Source organism: Rhipicephalus sanguineus, chromosome 1 (assembly GCF_013339695.2).
Source record: "Rhipicephalus sanguineus isolate Rsan-2018 chromosome 1, BIME_Rsan_1.4, whole genome shotgun sequence".
Classification (NCBI taxonomy): domain Eukaryota; kingdom Metazoa; phylum Arthropoda; class Arachnida; order Ixodida; family Ixodidae; genus Rhipicephalus; species Rhipicephalus sanguineus.
This window is the reverse complement of record NC_051176.1, coordinates 228711576-228724087: the sequence shown is the minus strand read 5'-3', so window position 1 is coordinate 228724087 and position 12512 is coordinate 228711576. Positions and strand designations below refer to the sequence as shown.

At 47.3% G+C, this 12512-nt stretch overlaps 1 protein-coding gene across 1 annotated transcript in view; it reads left to right on the top strand.

The window, feature by feature from the left end:
* The window catches only part of LOC119373679 (tyrosine-protein phosphatase non-receptor type 1), a 68868-nt gene extending 61528 nt beyond the window's left edge, over positions 1-7340 (top strand). Inside the window, exon 9 of the mRNA XM_037643753.2 lies at positions 5187-7340. Within this exon, the coding sequence (XP_037499681.1) occupies positions 5187-5232 (46 nt within the window). The 3' untranslated portion in view covers positions 5233-7340. The remainder of the gene's footprint in view (positions 1-5186) is intronic.
* The last annotated feature ends 5172 nt before the right edge of the window (positions 7341-12512 follow it).

Genomic DNA, 12512 nt, shown 5'->3' with positions numbered 1-12512 from the left:
CCTGAACATAGCAGATGACGTTGGGACAAGCAGTTCACTCCATGACAGCACAGCTTTGTGACAACACAACGTCTAGACATTGTGTGTGAAATATGCAACTGTTCATGAGTAGTAATATTAGCAGTTATAGTAGTAGTAGAAAAATTAGTCTTTAGTTGGTTATTCGCAGAGGATGGATTCCTTGGTCCAGCGCCCTATTTCTGCTGCAGTTTAGCTGGCCTGATAATGAGTTGCTGGTCGTCGAGACAATATTCTAGGGGGCACCAATCTGACACAAGGGGCATTGTCCTCTGTCAGGGATGACCCGGGGCTGAATCTGGTTGAACTGATTCTACGCGTTTCTCCAAAAATAATAACCTTGCTTTTGGTTCAGTTAAAAATTGAGGTTCAGTTCCAGTTTGCTTTAGCATCCTGTGTAGGAGTGCTACACGTGCTGTTGTTTGTACCAAAAAGAAAAAAAAAAGTTTCGCAAGGCACTTCAGCAACCCAAATATGTGACAAAGCCTGTGGATTTATGTACGTTTGCGTAATTTCGCCAATAAGTAGTCTAAAACCGCGTGGATAGTGATTTCGAATGTGAGCTGCTGTAGTTTAGCCTCTGCCGTCAGATTCCAGCCAAAGTGCCAAAAAGGTCAAGTAGGCAATTCACTTTTTGAATACATATAAAGTGACAAAACAATGTGCTTGCTGTAGAGGCTTTTTTACAGCGGAGCTGTTTACGCCAGCCGTTGGTTGTAATTCGTCCGCAGAAAATTGTCATCATGAACCGGCACGCGCTATGTTCGTTCTCATCTTCCTGTTTGTCCTCTTCATCTTCTGTTTCGTTCACAGAACACGTGCGCTGATTTGTCCGGCGCACGGTTCTGATAACTCCGATGAGTGAGAGAAGAGTACAGAGAGAGAGAGAGAGCGAGACAGAAAGAGAGAAATTATTGGCAAAAAAAATAAAAGAGCCGGGTGGAGTTTGCAGTAGTGGCGCAAGGCTCAAGGCACAGCGGAGCTGACGGTTCCTAGCTGGATGTGGCCATACGAAGTGATGCCAAGTTATACGAAGTGATGCTCAGTTATACAAAGTAATGCCAAGTGACGCCAAGTTCCAGTCGAGCCCAGCACAGTTGCCTCTCCTCGTTTCTGCCGTACTACGTCGTGGAAGCAGTCACGCTTGGCAGCGCGCCTCGATTCCCGGTAAGCGGCTTCGTCATCGGCAGTGCGTATCTTCCTCGGTCTCCCCCTACGTCTGGCGCCGCGCGCCACCGCCATACGCCGGATTTAAACGAAGGAGCGCATATGCGCAGTTGTCCGTGACGTCACGTCTGGCGCGACCGAGCGCTTGCGTGCAGTGTACAGGCAGCACAGGCAGGCGGGCTGGTGGCGGAGCAGTGTATGGGCTAGCGAAACAGGCTCACAGATGTGCAACCAGTTGCTAGGCAACGCGCGGTTGACGCGGCGCGGAGCTTTTTGTTCGCGTTGGACAGATTACGGCCGGCTTAAACAGCTTCGCTGTTAAAAATTTCTTGACGGGGCGGGAATCGAACCCGCGTAACCACGATCCGAAGGCGAGCATCGTAACCACTCGGCTATCCAGGCACGCTAGCAGAACATAACATAGCCTTGTATAGTATAGTATAGCAATCGGGTTGGAAAGGTGAGGGTAAAGATGAGAGGTGTGAGGTTGAGGAGGAGGGAAAGAAGGAGTAGAGAAAGTAAAGCATACCATAGAAAGAGAAAGGTAGGGAAGAAGGAAAGAGAATCAAAGAAAAAGATATAAAGAGAGAGAAAGAGGAAGCGAGAAATAAAAGAAAGGGAAGAAAAACAATAAAAGATATAACGAGCGAGAAAGATCGAGAAATATATAGAAAAAGGGAAAAAGAAAGAGAAAGAAAGAAAAATGAACAGAAACAAGGAAGGCCGTCCACTTCAGCGGTTCCTTCAGGCTTGGCACCACTAGAGCGAAGCTGTCTTAATTTTTCTTTGAACTAGAACTGCTGTTCGGATGTCTCCTGCCATTTTCCATGAGAAATGCAGTCCATATTATTGCACTGGTACATAGCACAATTTACAAGATTCTTGAAAAGCTTCTCTGCTCGCATGATGACCATGTGCAAAAAGACAGCAGAGAAGGAACATAGCGCACCGTTTAGTTATCTTATTATGACGCCACTTTGCTGATATACCGAATTAAGCCTAATCATTCCTTCACAGCTGAATTGACGACGCGCATTCGTCTATTCATGCCCGCGAACTGACGACGAGCATGAATATATCAAAGTGTTGGTAGTATAATAACAGTAATTATTATTATTTGATTTGAATACATAGAAAGCACGAAGTCAGAGAAAATAGGGAGGGAACAGGCTGACAACTGCCGCCTAAAGGGGCACAGCGCCTGCCTGCTCCTTCGGAAAGGGGAAACATAGAGGAAAGGAAGATAGAGGGCAAGAAAAGAGGAAAACCCTCCATTATTAAATTCTAGGCAACATGTAGTTCGGAAAGCTGGTATGTCAGTTTCTGCAAAAAGGTGCAAAAGCAGCCCATTGCCACTTCATTTGAACCATGTTTGTTGTGCAAGCTTTGTGTCAAAAGTAACGCTATTTTCGTGTCCTCCACTGTTGTATGAAAACGTGCGATACTTGAGCTTTCCCCCTGAATGATGCTTCACTCGCACAACGAGTTTTGTGCAAACCTTATGAGCCTATGAACGAGCAACAGTGGCATACAATCCTTCGTACCAAGACGACACCGTCAGTATCTTAAAACCTAAAACCTTGTCTTGTGTGGTGCACTCCATGTGGGTGAAAATTCTGCGAGTGGGCAATTAAAAACGTTTCGGGGTTTAACCGCCAAACCGACTATGTGATTATAAGGCTTGCAGTAGTGGGTATTTAGATAGACATTTTTACACTTTGTCCCAATAAAAATGCAGCTGATATGGCTGGGAATCAAACCAGCGCCGCCATGCTTAACATTGCGACACTGTTGCAGCTTAGTCAGCACGGCGGGGTATGGGAGCCAGGAAAATTTCCTCCAGGGATTCAGCGTACATTTTCTGTAGAGAATAAACAATAATAAATGCTTTATTAAAGCATTTATTATTGTTAGTCTCTAGAGGTTGGTCCTCCTAGTCCGGAAGACCACTGGCTTTTGCCGCCGTCCGGGCTCGGTAAGGCTAGAAGTTCTTGCCATGAATAAAATTGTTTCTTCCCTGGGAAGGGTAGAGCAAGTCAAGCCATTTAGTTTCTCTCTCCCTCTCTTTTCGTCAACGCTGTCTGGATGGAAATGAAATCATTACTACCTCGTGTACAGAAAAGGAGAGATATTGATGAAGATAGTCCTTACTGGCACGGAAGAACACATCAAGGAGAAATAGGTCACAACGCTTGACTGCGATAGCTCTAGTAAAACCCGATTAGATCTAGCAAGCTAGGCGACTATTTGTCACCTCCCGTCTCGGAGAGGATGCTAATAAAAATCAAATCATTAATGATTATGATAATCAAAACTATCAGGTGGTGTGCTTAAAATGGCCGTGCATTGCCGTGGTTTTATCTATCTCGCCTTACACTTAGAACCGATGATCGCAGTGCCACGCATTCATGTCACCGCCGTCGTAGCGCGGAGCCCTGGCACGGGCGCGGAGTGGTGACAGCACGGCGTGCGGAAGCGGCGTAGCTCATCGCTTTCGGCTAGTATAGCGGTGGTCCAGGATCGCCCAGCGATTGCTGAATTTCCTCGCGAACATCTGCGATTGAATACACTTGAGGTTGAGTGGACGGAAATATCCGACGCAGTTCTTCGCTTACCAAGGCAACTCACCGGAGCAGAGTCCTCATGATTCGGCGTAGTTAGGCGTTGTGCGGAGATTGAATGAGTTGGTGCGCACTTCCAACGTCTTTTCGATTGCCGTCGCCTCGGTACGGAACTCAGCCACGGTTTTGGGAGTATTGCGCGTCAGTTCTGCAAACAGCCCTTGCTTGACACCGCGCATGAGGACCTTCTCCTCAGACATTTCCGTGTCAACGAAAGAGACGGGTCATTTCATTTGTGAATAGGGTGACGGTCTCGTTAGGCAGCTGCATTGGGGATTACAGTCGGGCTTGGGCCCGTTGCTTTCGGACGACGTTTGTGAAGGTTGCTTTGAAGCTGCTGCGAAAAAGGTCCCACGTCGTTAGAATGGATTAGTGATTTTCGAACCACGTCCTGGCCGCATCTTCCAAGGAAAAGTACACGTGGCGGTACTTGACCTCAAATTTCCAGTAGTTGTATGTTGATACTCTTTCTAACGTCCCCAGCCAGGTTTCGGGGTATTCACATGACGATCCACGGAAGGTCGGCGGCTCTCTGGGCGGCTGCATCAAGATCGTTGCTCAAGGGATTAAATTGTCCACTCTGTTCGCACGTGGTTTACACTGCAATTGATGAACGTTGTGCTTATGGGAAAATCTTTTACACAGTATCGCATGCTAAGCGAAAATAATGAGGCCAGCTTCAAAAAACCGAACCGTAGAAATGTTGCCGGCGGGTACCTTTTGCTTTCGGTGTACTGTACAAGACTGCTTCACTCTCAGGTAACCCATTCCAGGAACACTATTCGAGATTTTATATTTCAGCTGCTTGTTACACTGTGAACAGATCGGACGTGTTCAGCGAGTGCCAGAACGTCAGCGTGTGTTGCCGTGACCACCTTCTTTGTTTTGACACTTCTTAAGATACGAAACCAAAAGGTGCTGTCGACAAAGCTCTTATGGCAAATTATTTTTGGCGCTCCGAGGATTGCCAGTATTTTCTTTCAACGGTTTCGTGGTCCAGATACGTAAATTAAAGGAAGAAATGAAAATTCGAAAGTGTCTTTCTTTAAAGCCATTTGCTTGAAGCTGTTGCACTTGTTCGACAGACTTATACGAACGACTGTAGATTACCAGCATGCGCAAGACTCTCGCTCGTAAGCTGTAACACATTTTATTGTTGAACATTCCTTGTGCGGTTAATGTCTGTATTTTTGTACAACTGGGCCATGATCGTTCCCGATCGGATGAGCTTTCGCGAAGCCTTCGATTTCAGAGTTACCTCGTTGAAGCACCTGACAGTACAAGGTGGGCATGTATGGCTGGGCTAGTTCCCAAGTGACTGAGTGACTTGAATCTCTAACTGCTTGGTAATAGCAGGTTTACTTTTTCTTGTTCTTTCAGGTTACGGATCGTGCCCCACCATCTCTCGGAGGAGGACTTACCATGAAGTCTCGGAGCGACGGAAAGCGGAGCGAGTTGGAAAGAAGAAGCATCCATGGTTTGAAAAGCAAGCGAAAAACACCGACAGGAGAAAGGACAGCAGTAAACGCGCGTTATCATGTTAAAGGTCGCAAGGTCCCACTACGGCAGGGAAGTGTAAAAAACGAAAGATATATTTCAAGCCGGGCAACTCATACGCCAAGGACGGCTAAGCTGTATATAGGCGAGTACTAACATGTTTCGGAAAGGGCTTGTAGGGGTCTATTTTGCGACTGCCCGAAGTCTACCCGAGACTTCGCAAACGTTTCAAAGCGTCAGATTCAGTATTCCTTCACTATGTCCGAGTTTACTCCGCTTCTATATCCTCCGTTGTATCCGACCCATGTTCTTGCATGCTGTATCGGCTCTGTACAACGCCCGTGTCTGGCTGCGCGTTCCGACGGCCTGATACGGCTGCATTGCCAGCTTTTAATGCAAACAGCTTTCTTTCTTTCTTTCTTTCTTTCTTTCTTTCTTTCTTTCTTTCTTTCTTTCTTTCTTTCTTTCTTTCTTTCTTTCTTTCTTTCTTTCTTTCTTTCTTTCTTTCTTTCTTTCTTTCTTTCTTTTGTTTTCGCTGTTTTTCCCGTTTTCGCGTTCAGTGAGTGGCGGTGGCTGGCGGTCGGACTTTCACTGCCGATACAAAGAGCGTGCGTATGCGTTCGCGCAACCGAGTTGCGGGGCACGTTCGTCACCAACTGTGAATCATATCGGGTTGTAAAAAATAGTTGTGAACGCAGTTCTTGCAAAGTTAGAGTCCTAGACATGACGTCTGCAACGGCAAAATGGACATTTCGTCAAACTTCATTGTATATCCAGAGCCGCTCCGGAGATTTGGAAGATATGCGCAATCGACGACAATGCGACGGTATAGAAGTTACGCTATGCCTTGGTTGGGCATAGTTAGCTATGCACAACCAACGAGCTCCTACTCTGACTTTTGAAGTTGACTCCGTTCGGATGCTTGCCCCCGTAACATCGTTGGGTGAATGGCTGGGTCTCTTGGTACGTGCTGTCGCGCGAGAGATTTGGAGCAGCTGAAGGTTGTGCTTAGGAAAAATAATTGACGATTTGACGAATACTATGGATAAGCGGTACGACGTCTCGGAAAGACAATACCGAGAGATCGCAATTCGTTTGTGTTTAGAACAAACGACGAACGATTTAGAGTACGCACTCTAGCTGTACGCAGCTGTCCATACTAGGGAAAGTTTGCACGGTTTGTGAAAAAGTTACGAATGTGTGTGTTTTCGTAGAAAAATTTGGGCAGCTACGCCCAAATTTTTCCGCCCAAGACTGAGGAAATAGCGGAGCTGGTGGCCTTCCCTTCTCCTTTCTCACCTCACCCTCTCTTCCCGTTCCCACCCCTTGCTGTACTATACTATAGGCACCGGGCGCGGGGCGAGTTTGGGCTGGTGGCGCCGCTATCATGGGAAGCGCCGAACTAACGGCATGTGGGTGCCAGAAAGGGGCAGGCGCTTGCTGCGGGGACGCGGGGCTGGACGTTGGCTGAGCTTCACTGTGCTCGCATCGCTTGTGTCCTGCGCTGCCGAAATGTAAGGGTGTGCGAATAGCGAATTTTAGAACCGAATCTAATAGTGATGACGCCGAATCGGATACGAATACAAATAAAATACTGTTCGAATATGTAAGACAACCATTTTCAAAGCAGCTCTGGGCTGGTAAGGTAACAGTTTCTAAAACAGCCCAAGAATTCCACAACATTTTGTTTGAAACAAATATTCACAAGCTTTAACAAAGGAACATTACGATTACTTTTAACCAAGAAAAAATATCGCAATTATTTAACCTGAGGCAAGCGCGTATACAGCTGCAACTATAGAGCCTCTGAAATATTTTGTAACTGCAGCTGGCTGAAATATAGCAGTGACTGCAGTTTTTGAGGTGGTACTTTGTGAACAGATTTTAAACACAGCTGATTCATAAATAATAAACAAGTTTCGTGAGTTATATTATCATGACTGTTATGCCAGTGCATTAATGTCATGTCATTCAGCGGATTGATGACACTGTCGCATCGGCGACACTGGAGTTTTAAGCAAAAGCGCCTTCATCCTGTGATCGTAAGTACACGGGCTGCATGAATCTGGGTAATTCGGTCATGAAAGCAAGAAAAGTTACCCCTCGCTGTTCGAACGTCTCGTTCCTTCGGGCATTATTCTTCATTGCTGATTATTCGATAAATATTCGGTATATCGAATATGCACTATTCGATTCGTTATTCGAAATTTTCGAATATTCGCACACCCCTACCGAACCGCCTCGGGGAACCAAGCCCGAGCAGACATGTTGTGCTGTAGATTGCACAAATAACTAAGCAAACATGGATAAAGCTGAAGAATGCATCCAGTTCCCTCGGTTCCCGTGGGCAATCACCGTCGACGCCGACCTTGCTCGTGCACCGGCCGCCAATGACGGCCTTCATTCCGTCAGGCTGCATGAAATACACAGACTGAAGATTACCATACCCGTTAAAAATATTAGGAATGGCGAAGCATCGAAAAGACAACGAAACGGGAACAGGAATGTGCAAATACAAATAACGTGTGCAATCGGCGAATTATGGCGTAAAAAAAGACGAAAAGTGAATGGGAGACGTACGCTGTCCTTTTTTAAATGTTAGGAGATAATGTTAACGTGTAGACAGAATAACAAAGTATTGTGAAAATAGAAAAGGTGCTACTTATATCTAGCTCCACATCGTAGCTTATCGCGTTGTTTCGTCTGCGGGGAGCACTTGCAACGCAATTTGCACTCGTTTTCTCCTTTATGTATTCCGTGATATCGTGCACGTGACCTGCTTCGTGCATTCGGTGACCCTTCTTAGAGCACAAGCACGAAAGCGCGTACGCCAGCTGATCAAGCCTTTAAAACCGCAGCGCAAAATAACTGGCAACGCCATGGGTGCACTTGCGCTGTCAGGACTCACCTTCCCGCGAGGCACTCGCCAAACAACAGTGAGGAACAGCGAGTTTGGCAGTTAAAATGCAAAGATGCTTATTTTACAACGTGCGCCAATCGGGCCTGTGTCATTTGCAGTCCTGAAAGGAGGAGGCATCCTGTCCCTTCTGGTCCGCCTCCGAACGAAAAACAAACGCCTAACAGCACAGCGCCCCACAGAGAGCCTGACTAGTTTGATTTCCGGACGGCGCTCCTCGGTGGGAAGACATGAAAGGGTAACGTGTCATCCTTTCTAGGTGACTTACCGCAAACGATTGCGCGGGAGTCTCTCAGACGCCCGGCGACGGGCCCTGTTATCTGAACACGTGTTCGACAGTCGAACGCTACGTGCATTGTTCAAAACAACACTGTAGCTGCCGCTTCCTCTTTGGCTTGGGAGCCAAACGGCAAACGCAATAGCGTACAGCTTCGCAATGGTTCAACAAGAAACGCCGCCGCTTCTCTTCGAATACGGTCCCCAACGTAACAGAGCCTACTCCGCGTCGTCTGCTTCACATGCCAGTGCTGTCTCTGCCGCCGCTTGCGGCGCTGTTCGGGAGGGGCGCTGCTGGCGCCTTACGACGGCCGCCCGGTGCCTATACAAGACTGTGCTATGCCTTGCTCCCCTCCTCCTTTCCCTCCTCGTCAACCTCACATCTCTCCTCCTTGCCCTCACTTCCCTTTCCCACCCCCTTGGTATACTATACTAGGCAAGGCTATGCTATGGCTTACCCTGTCCCCTCCTCCTGCCTCCTCACCCTCATTTCCCTTTCTCACCCCCTTACTATACTATACAATCTTATGGTTCTCTTTCTCTATTTTTCTCGTTCTCTCGCCCATAGCAACGCAATCATATGGTTCCCATAAATGCTTTTTCTGCCAGCGTGCCTGGATAGCCGAGTGGTTACGACGCACGCCTTCGGACCGTGGGTACGAATCCCGCCTCGTCAAGAAATTTTATTTTGTTTTATTTATTTCTTCTCTTGGTGTATTCATGTGGGAGGTAGTGGCCAAGTACTACACCAGGGTGGCCAATCCTGCTCTGGTGAGGGAGTGCATTGCTGGCTGTGGTCGCCAGTGAGGCTGCACCCCAGGCCTTTTACACAATTCCATCCTCACGCGGATTTTTTTTTTTTTTTTAATCCGGTTGGGAATTGTCCGGCACCGGGATTCGAACCACGGACCTCTTGCATGCGAAGCTGATGTTCTACCCACTACGCCATCGCTGCATGATCTGCACTGCGGAATCAAGGCATCGACGAAGCCTATATAAACATAATGGAAGAAATCTACAGCGGATCCACAGCCACTATAGTCCTCCCATAAAGAAAAGCGACAGAATCCCAATAAAGAAGGGCGTACGGCAGGGAGACACGATCTCTCCAATGTTATTCACCGCGTGTTTACAGAAGGTTTTCAGGGCCCTAGATTGGGAAGAATTAGGGATAAGAGTTAATGGAGAGTATCTCAGTAACCTACGATTCGCTGATGACATTGCATTGATGAGTAACGCGGGAGACGAGTTGCAGCTCATGATTACTGAACTGGATACGGAAAGTAGAAGAGTAGGTCTGAAAATTAATATGCATAAAACTAAAGTAATGTGGAACAATCTTGGTAGAGAAACAGCGCTTTGCGATAGGTGGCGAGGACACTGGAAGTTGTAAAGGAGTACGTCTACTTAGGACAGGTAGTAACCGCGGAGCCGAACCATGAGAGTGAAATAACTAGAAGAATAAGGATGGGTTGGGGCTCATTCGGCAAGCATTATCAAATCATGAATGGTAACCTACCACTATCCCTCAAGAGGAAGGTATATAACAGCTGCATCTTACCGGTACTTACCTACGGAGCAGAAACCTGGAGACTTACAAAGAGGGTTCAACTTAAATTGAGGACGACGCAGCGAGCGATGGAAAGGAAAATGATAGGTGTAACCTTAAGAGACAGGAAGAGAGCAGAGTGGGTCAGGGAACAAACGGGGGTTAATGACATCATAGTTGAAATCAAGAAGAAGAAATGGATATGGGCCGGGCACGTAGCACGTCGGCAGGATAACCGGTGGTCATTAAGGGTAACTGACTGGATTCCAAGAGATGGCAAACGCGTGAGGGGGAGACAGAAAATTAGGTGGGTAGATGAGATTAAGAAGTTTGCAGGTATTACGTGGCAGCAAGCACAGGAAGCACAGGACCGGTTGATTGGCGGAACATGGGAGAGGCCTTTGCCCTGCAGTGGGCGTAGACAGGCTGATGATGATGATGATTTCTTCTCTTCCTCCTCCTACTTTCCTTCCTCCAACGCCTTGCTGTGCCAAGTGGTTGTTAGGCAACGCAGTGACGTCATAGCTCGGCGCGGTGGTTTCAGCGTTACACCTGACGAATTTCTGCCAGACTAAACAGCTCCGCTGCTAAAAATGCTCGACGATTTAGAGTACTATGCACTCTCCTGGGTGCTGTAGAACTGTTGGTGCTGCTGGGATGTAGAAGCCCTTTTCTCTCGCTTCGGCAGCTGTCACTAAGGGCTCCGACACCGCAGCAGATGTGCTCGTTAACGGTTTCATCCTCTACTGAATCATGAAATAAAGCAACAAACGTTGTCTAGGTGTCCCACTGCGACAGATGTATGCAGCCAAGCGCGTTGTTCCTTTAATAAAACGAGTCGCTTTCTAAAGGCATATTGGTCATTCGCTTACAATGACGGTCACCATCAGCGAGGTCATCATGTACGCGGCGTTACTGGCTGTTATTTGACATGACCACGCCACCGCTAGAGGACCTCTGTGGAATTCCCCATAACATCTACTTGGTTATCCGTGGGAGAGACAGCGCAACACCATGTCATGCAGACATTCGACATACGAGGGGTTTGAAAAAAAGTACCAAACCTTCTTTTTGTTTTGTCCCACGTATACCAATGAAATGTGGAAAGCTTCCTTCGGTGGAGGTATGGAAGGAACATTCATGTGCATGCGTGATTTTTTTTTCACCCGGAGAAGGGGTAATTTTCTGGCCGGCGACCCGTGAGTGAGGATGTGTAATGAGTGCTTGTTGGATTCCAGTAAGTTGTTAAAATGACGGAACAACATGAGCAGCGATATTGAATTAAATTTTTGCCAAAAGCCTGGCGATACCCAAGACGAAACCATTGGCGTGATTCAAAAAGCTGTCGGTGACAATATCATGAGCACCTCTCAGATATATATAAGAGTGGTAAAACAGCTACAAAGATGACCACGCATCAGTGGGCAGCGAACCGTGTTCAAGTGGATCCTCAACAAGGCAAAATGAGAATGTCGTTGAGCAAAGCGAGGACTTTCTTCATGAGGTTCCGCCTCTTACGGTCCGAGAACTTGCTAACAAGATAGTGGTAAGCACTGGATCGGTACATTCAATATTTCATGATGCTGTGCGGTGCAAACAACCGGATCTGCGGGCAGCAAGAACTTCGCATTTCCACCAGGATAACGCATCCGCCCATTCTGCACATCTGATTCAGACTTTTTGCGCGAAACGCAACATTCACGTAGTTCGTCAGTTTCTCTGCTTCCCTTATATTGCTTCGTGTGGCTTTTGGCTGTTTCCCAAGATGAAAATTCCTCTGAAAGGATACCGATTCGAGTTGCGAGGAGACATCATGCGGGATGCGGCGGGCCCAGAAATCTTTCCAACCATGGATTGAGGGCTGGGAGAGGTGTATGCATTGCCGAGGAGACTACTTTGAAGGGGATTAGGGATTTTATACCTTCTACAAATTCCTGAATGTATTTCTGCTGACCAAAGGTTCGATACTTTTTGAACGCACCTCGTGTAATCGTTTACTCCTTCACTCGCGGGCATGTGAAACTATATGCGCCTGTCTTTTCGAACTGTGAACCATGAATTCACCGCCTACTTTGTTCTGCCACAAAATCGCCGTGGACTTGTATTTCCTTTTGTAGAATATTTGATAATGAAACGAAGGCAGCAAGCGTCTATCCATGTCTGTTTCCTGAAACTGATGGCGGCGGGAAGGGAGTGCGTGTCGGCAACTGCATGGAACAGCACTTCCGACGTATTTTAGCCGTCACTTATTTACCATGCTTTTTTAATACAAAATAAAATATGCATGCTCGGTGTTTACGAAGTTGTATGCAGCATTGAAGTCGGCCATCACGCTGCGCGAAATGGACGCGCGGGCGCTTCGAGAGAGGCCATGGCGAAAATACACCGAACGTGCGTGAAGTCGTAAGTCGTGCTTACGCTTCTGCCGCTCGCCGATGTAGAGTGGGCATCAGTGAGTCGCTGACAA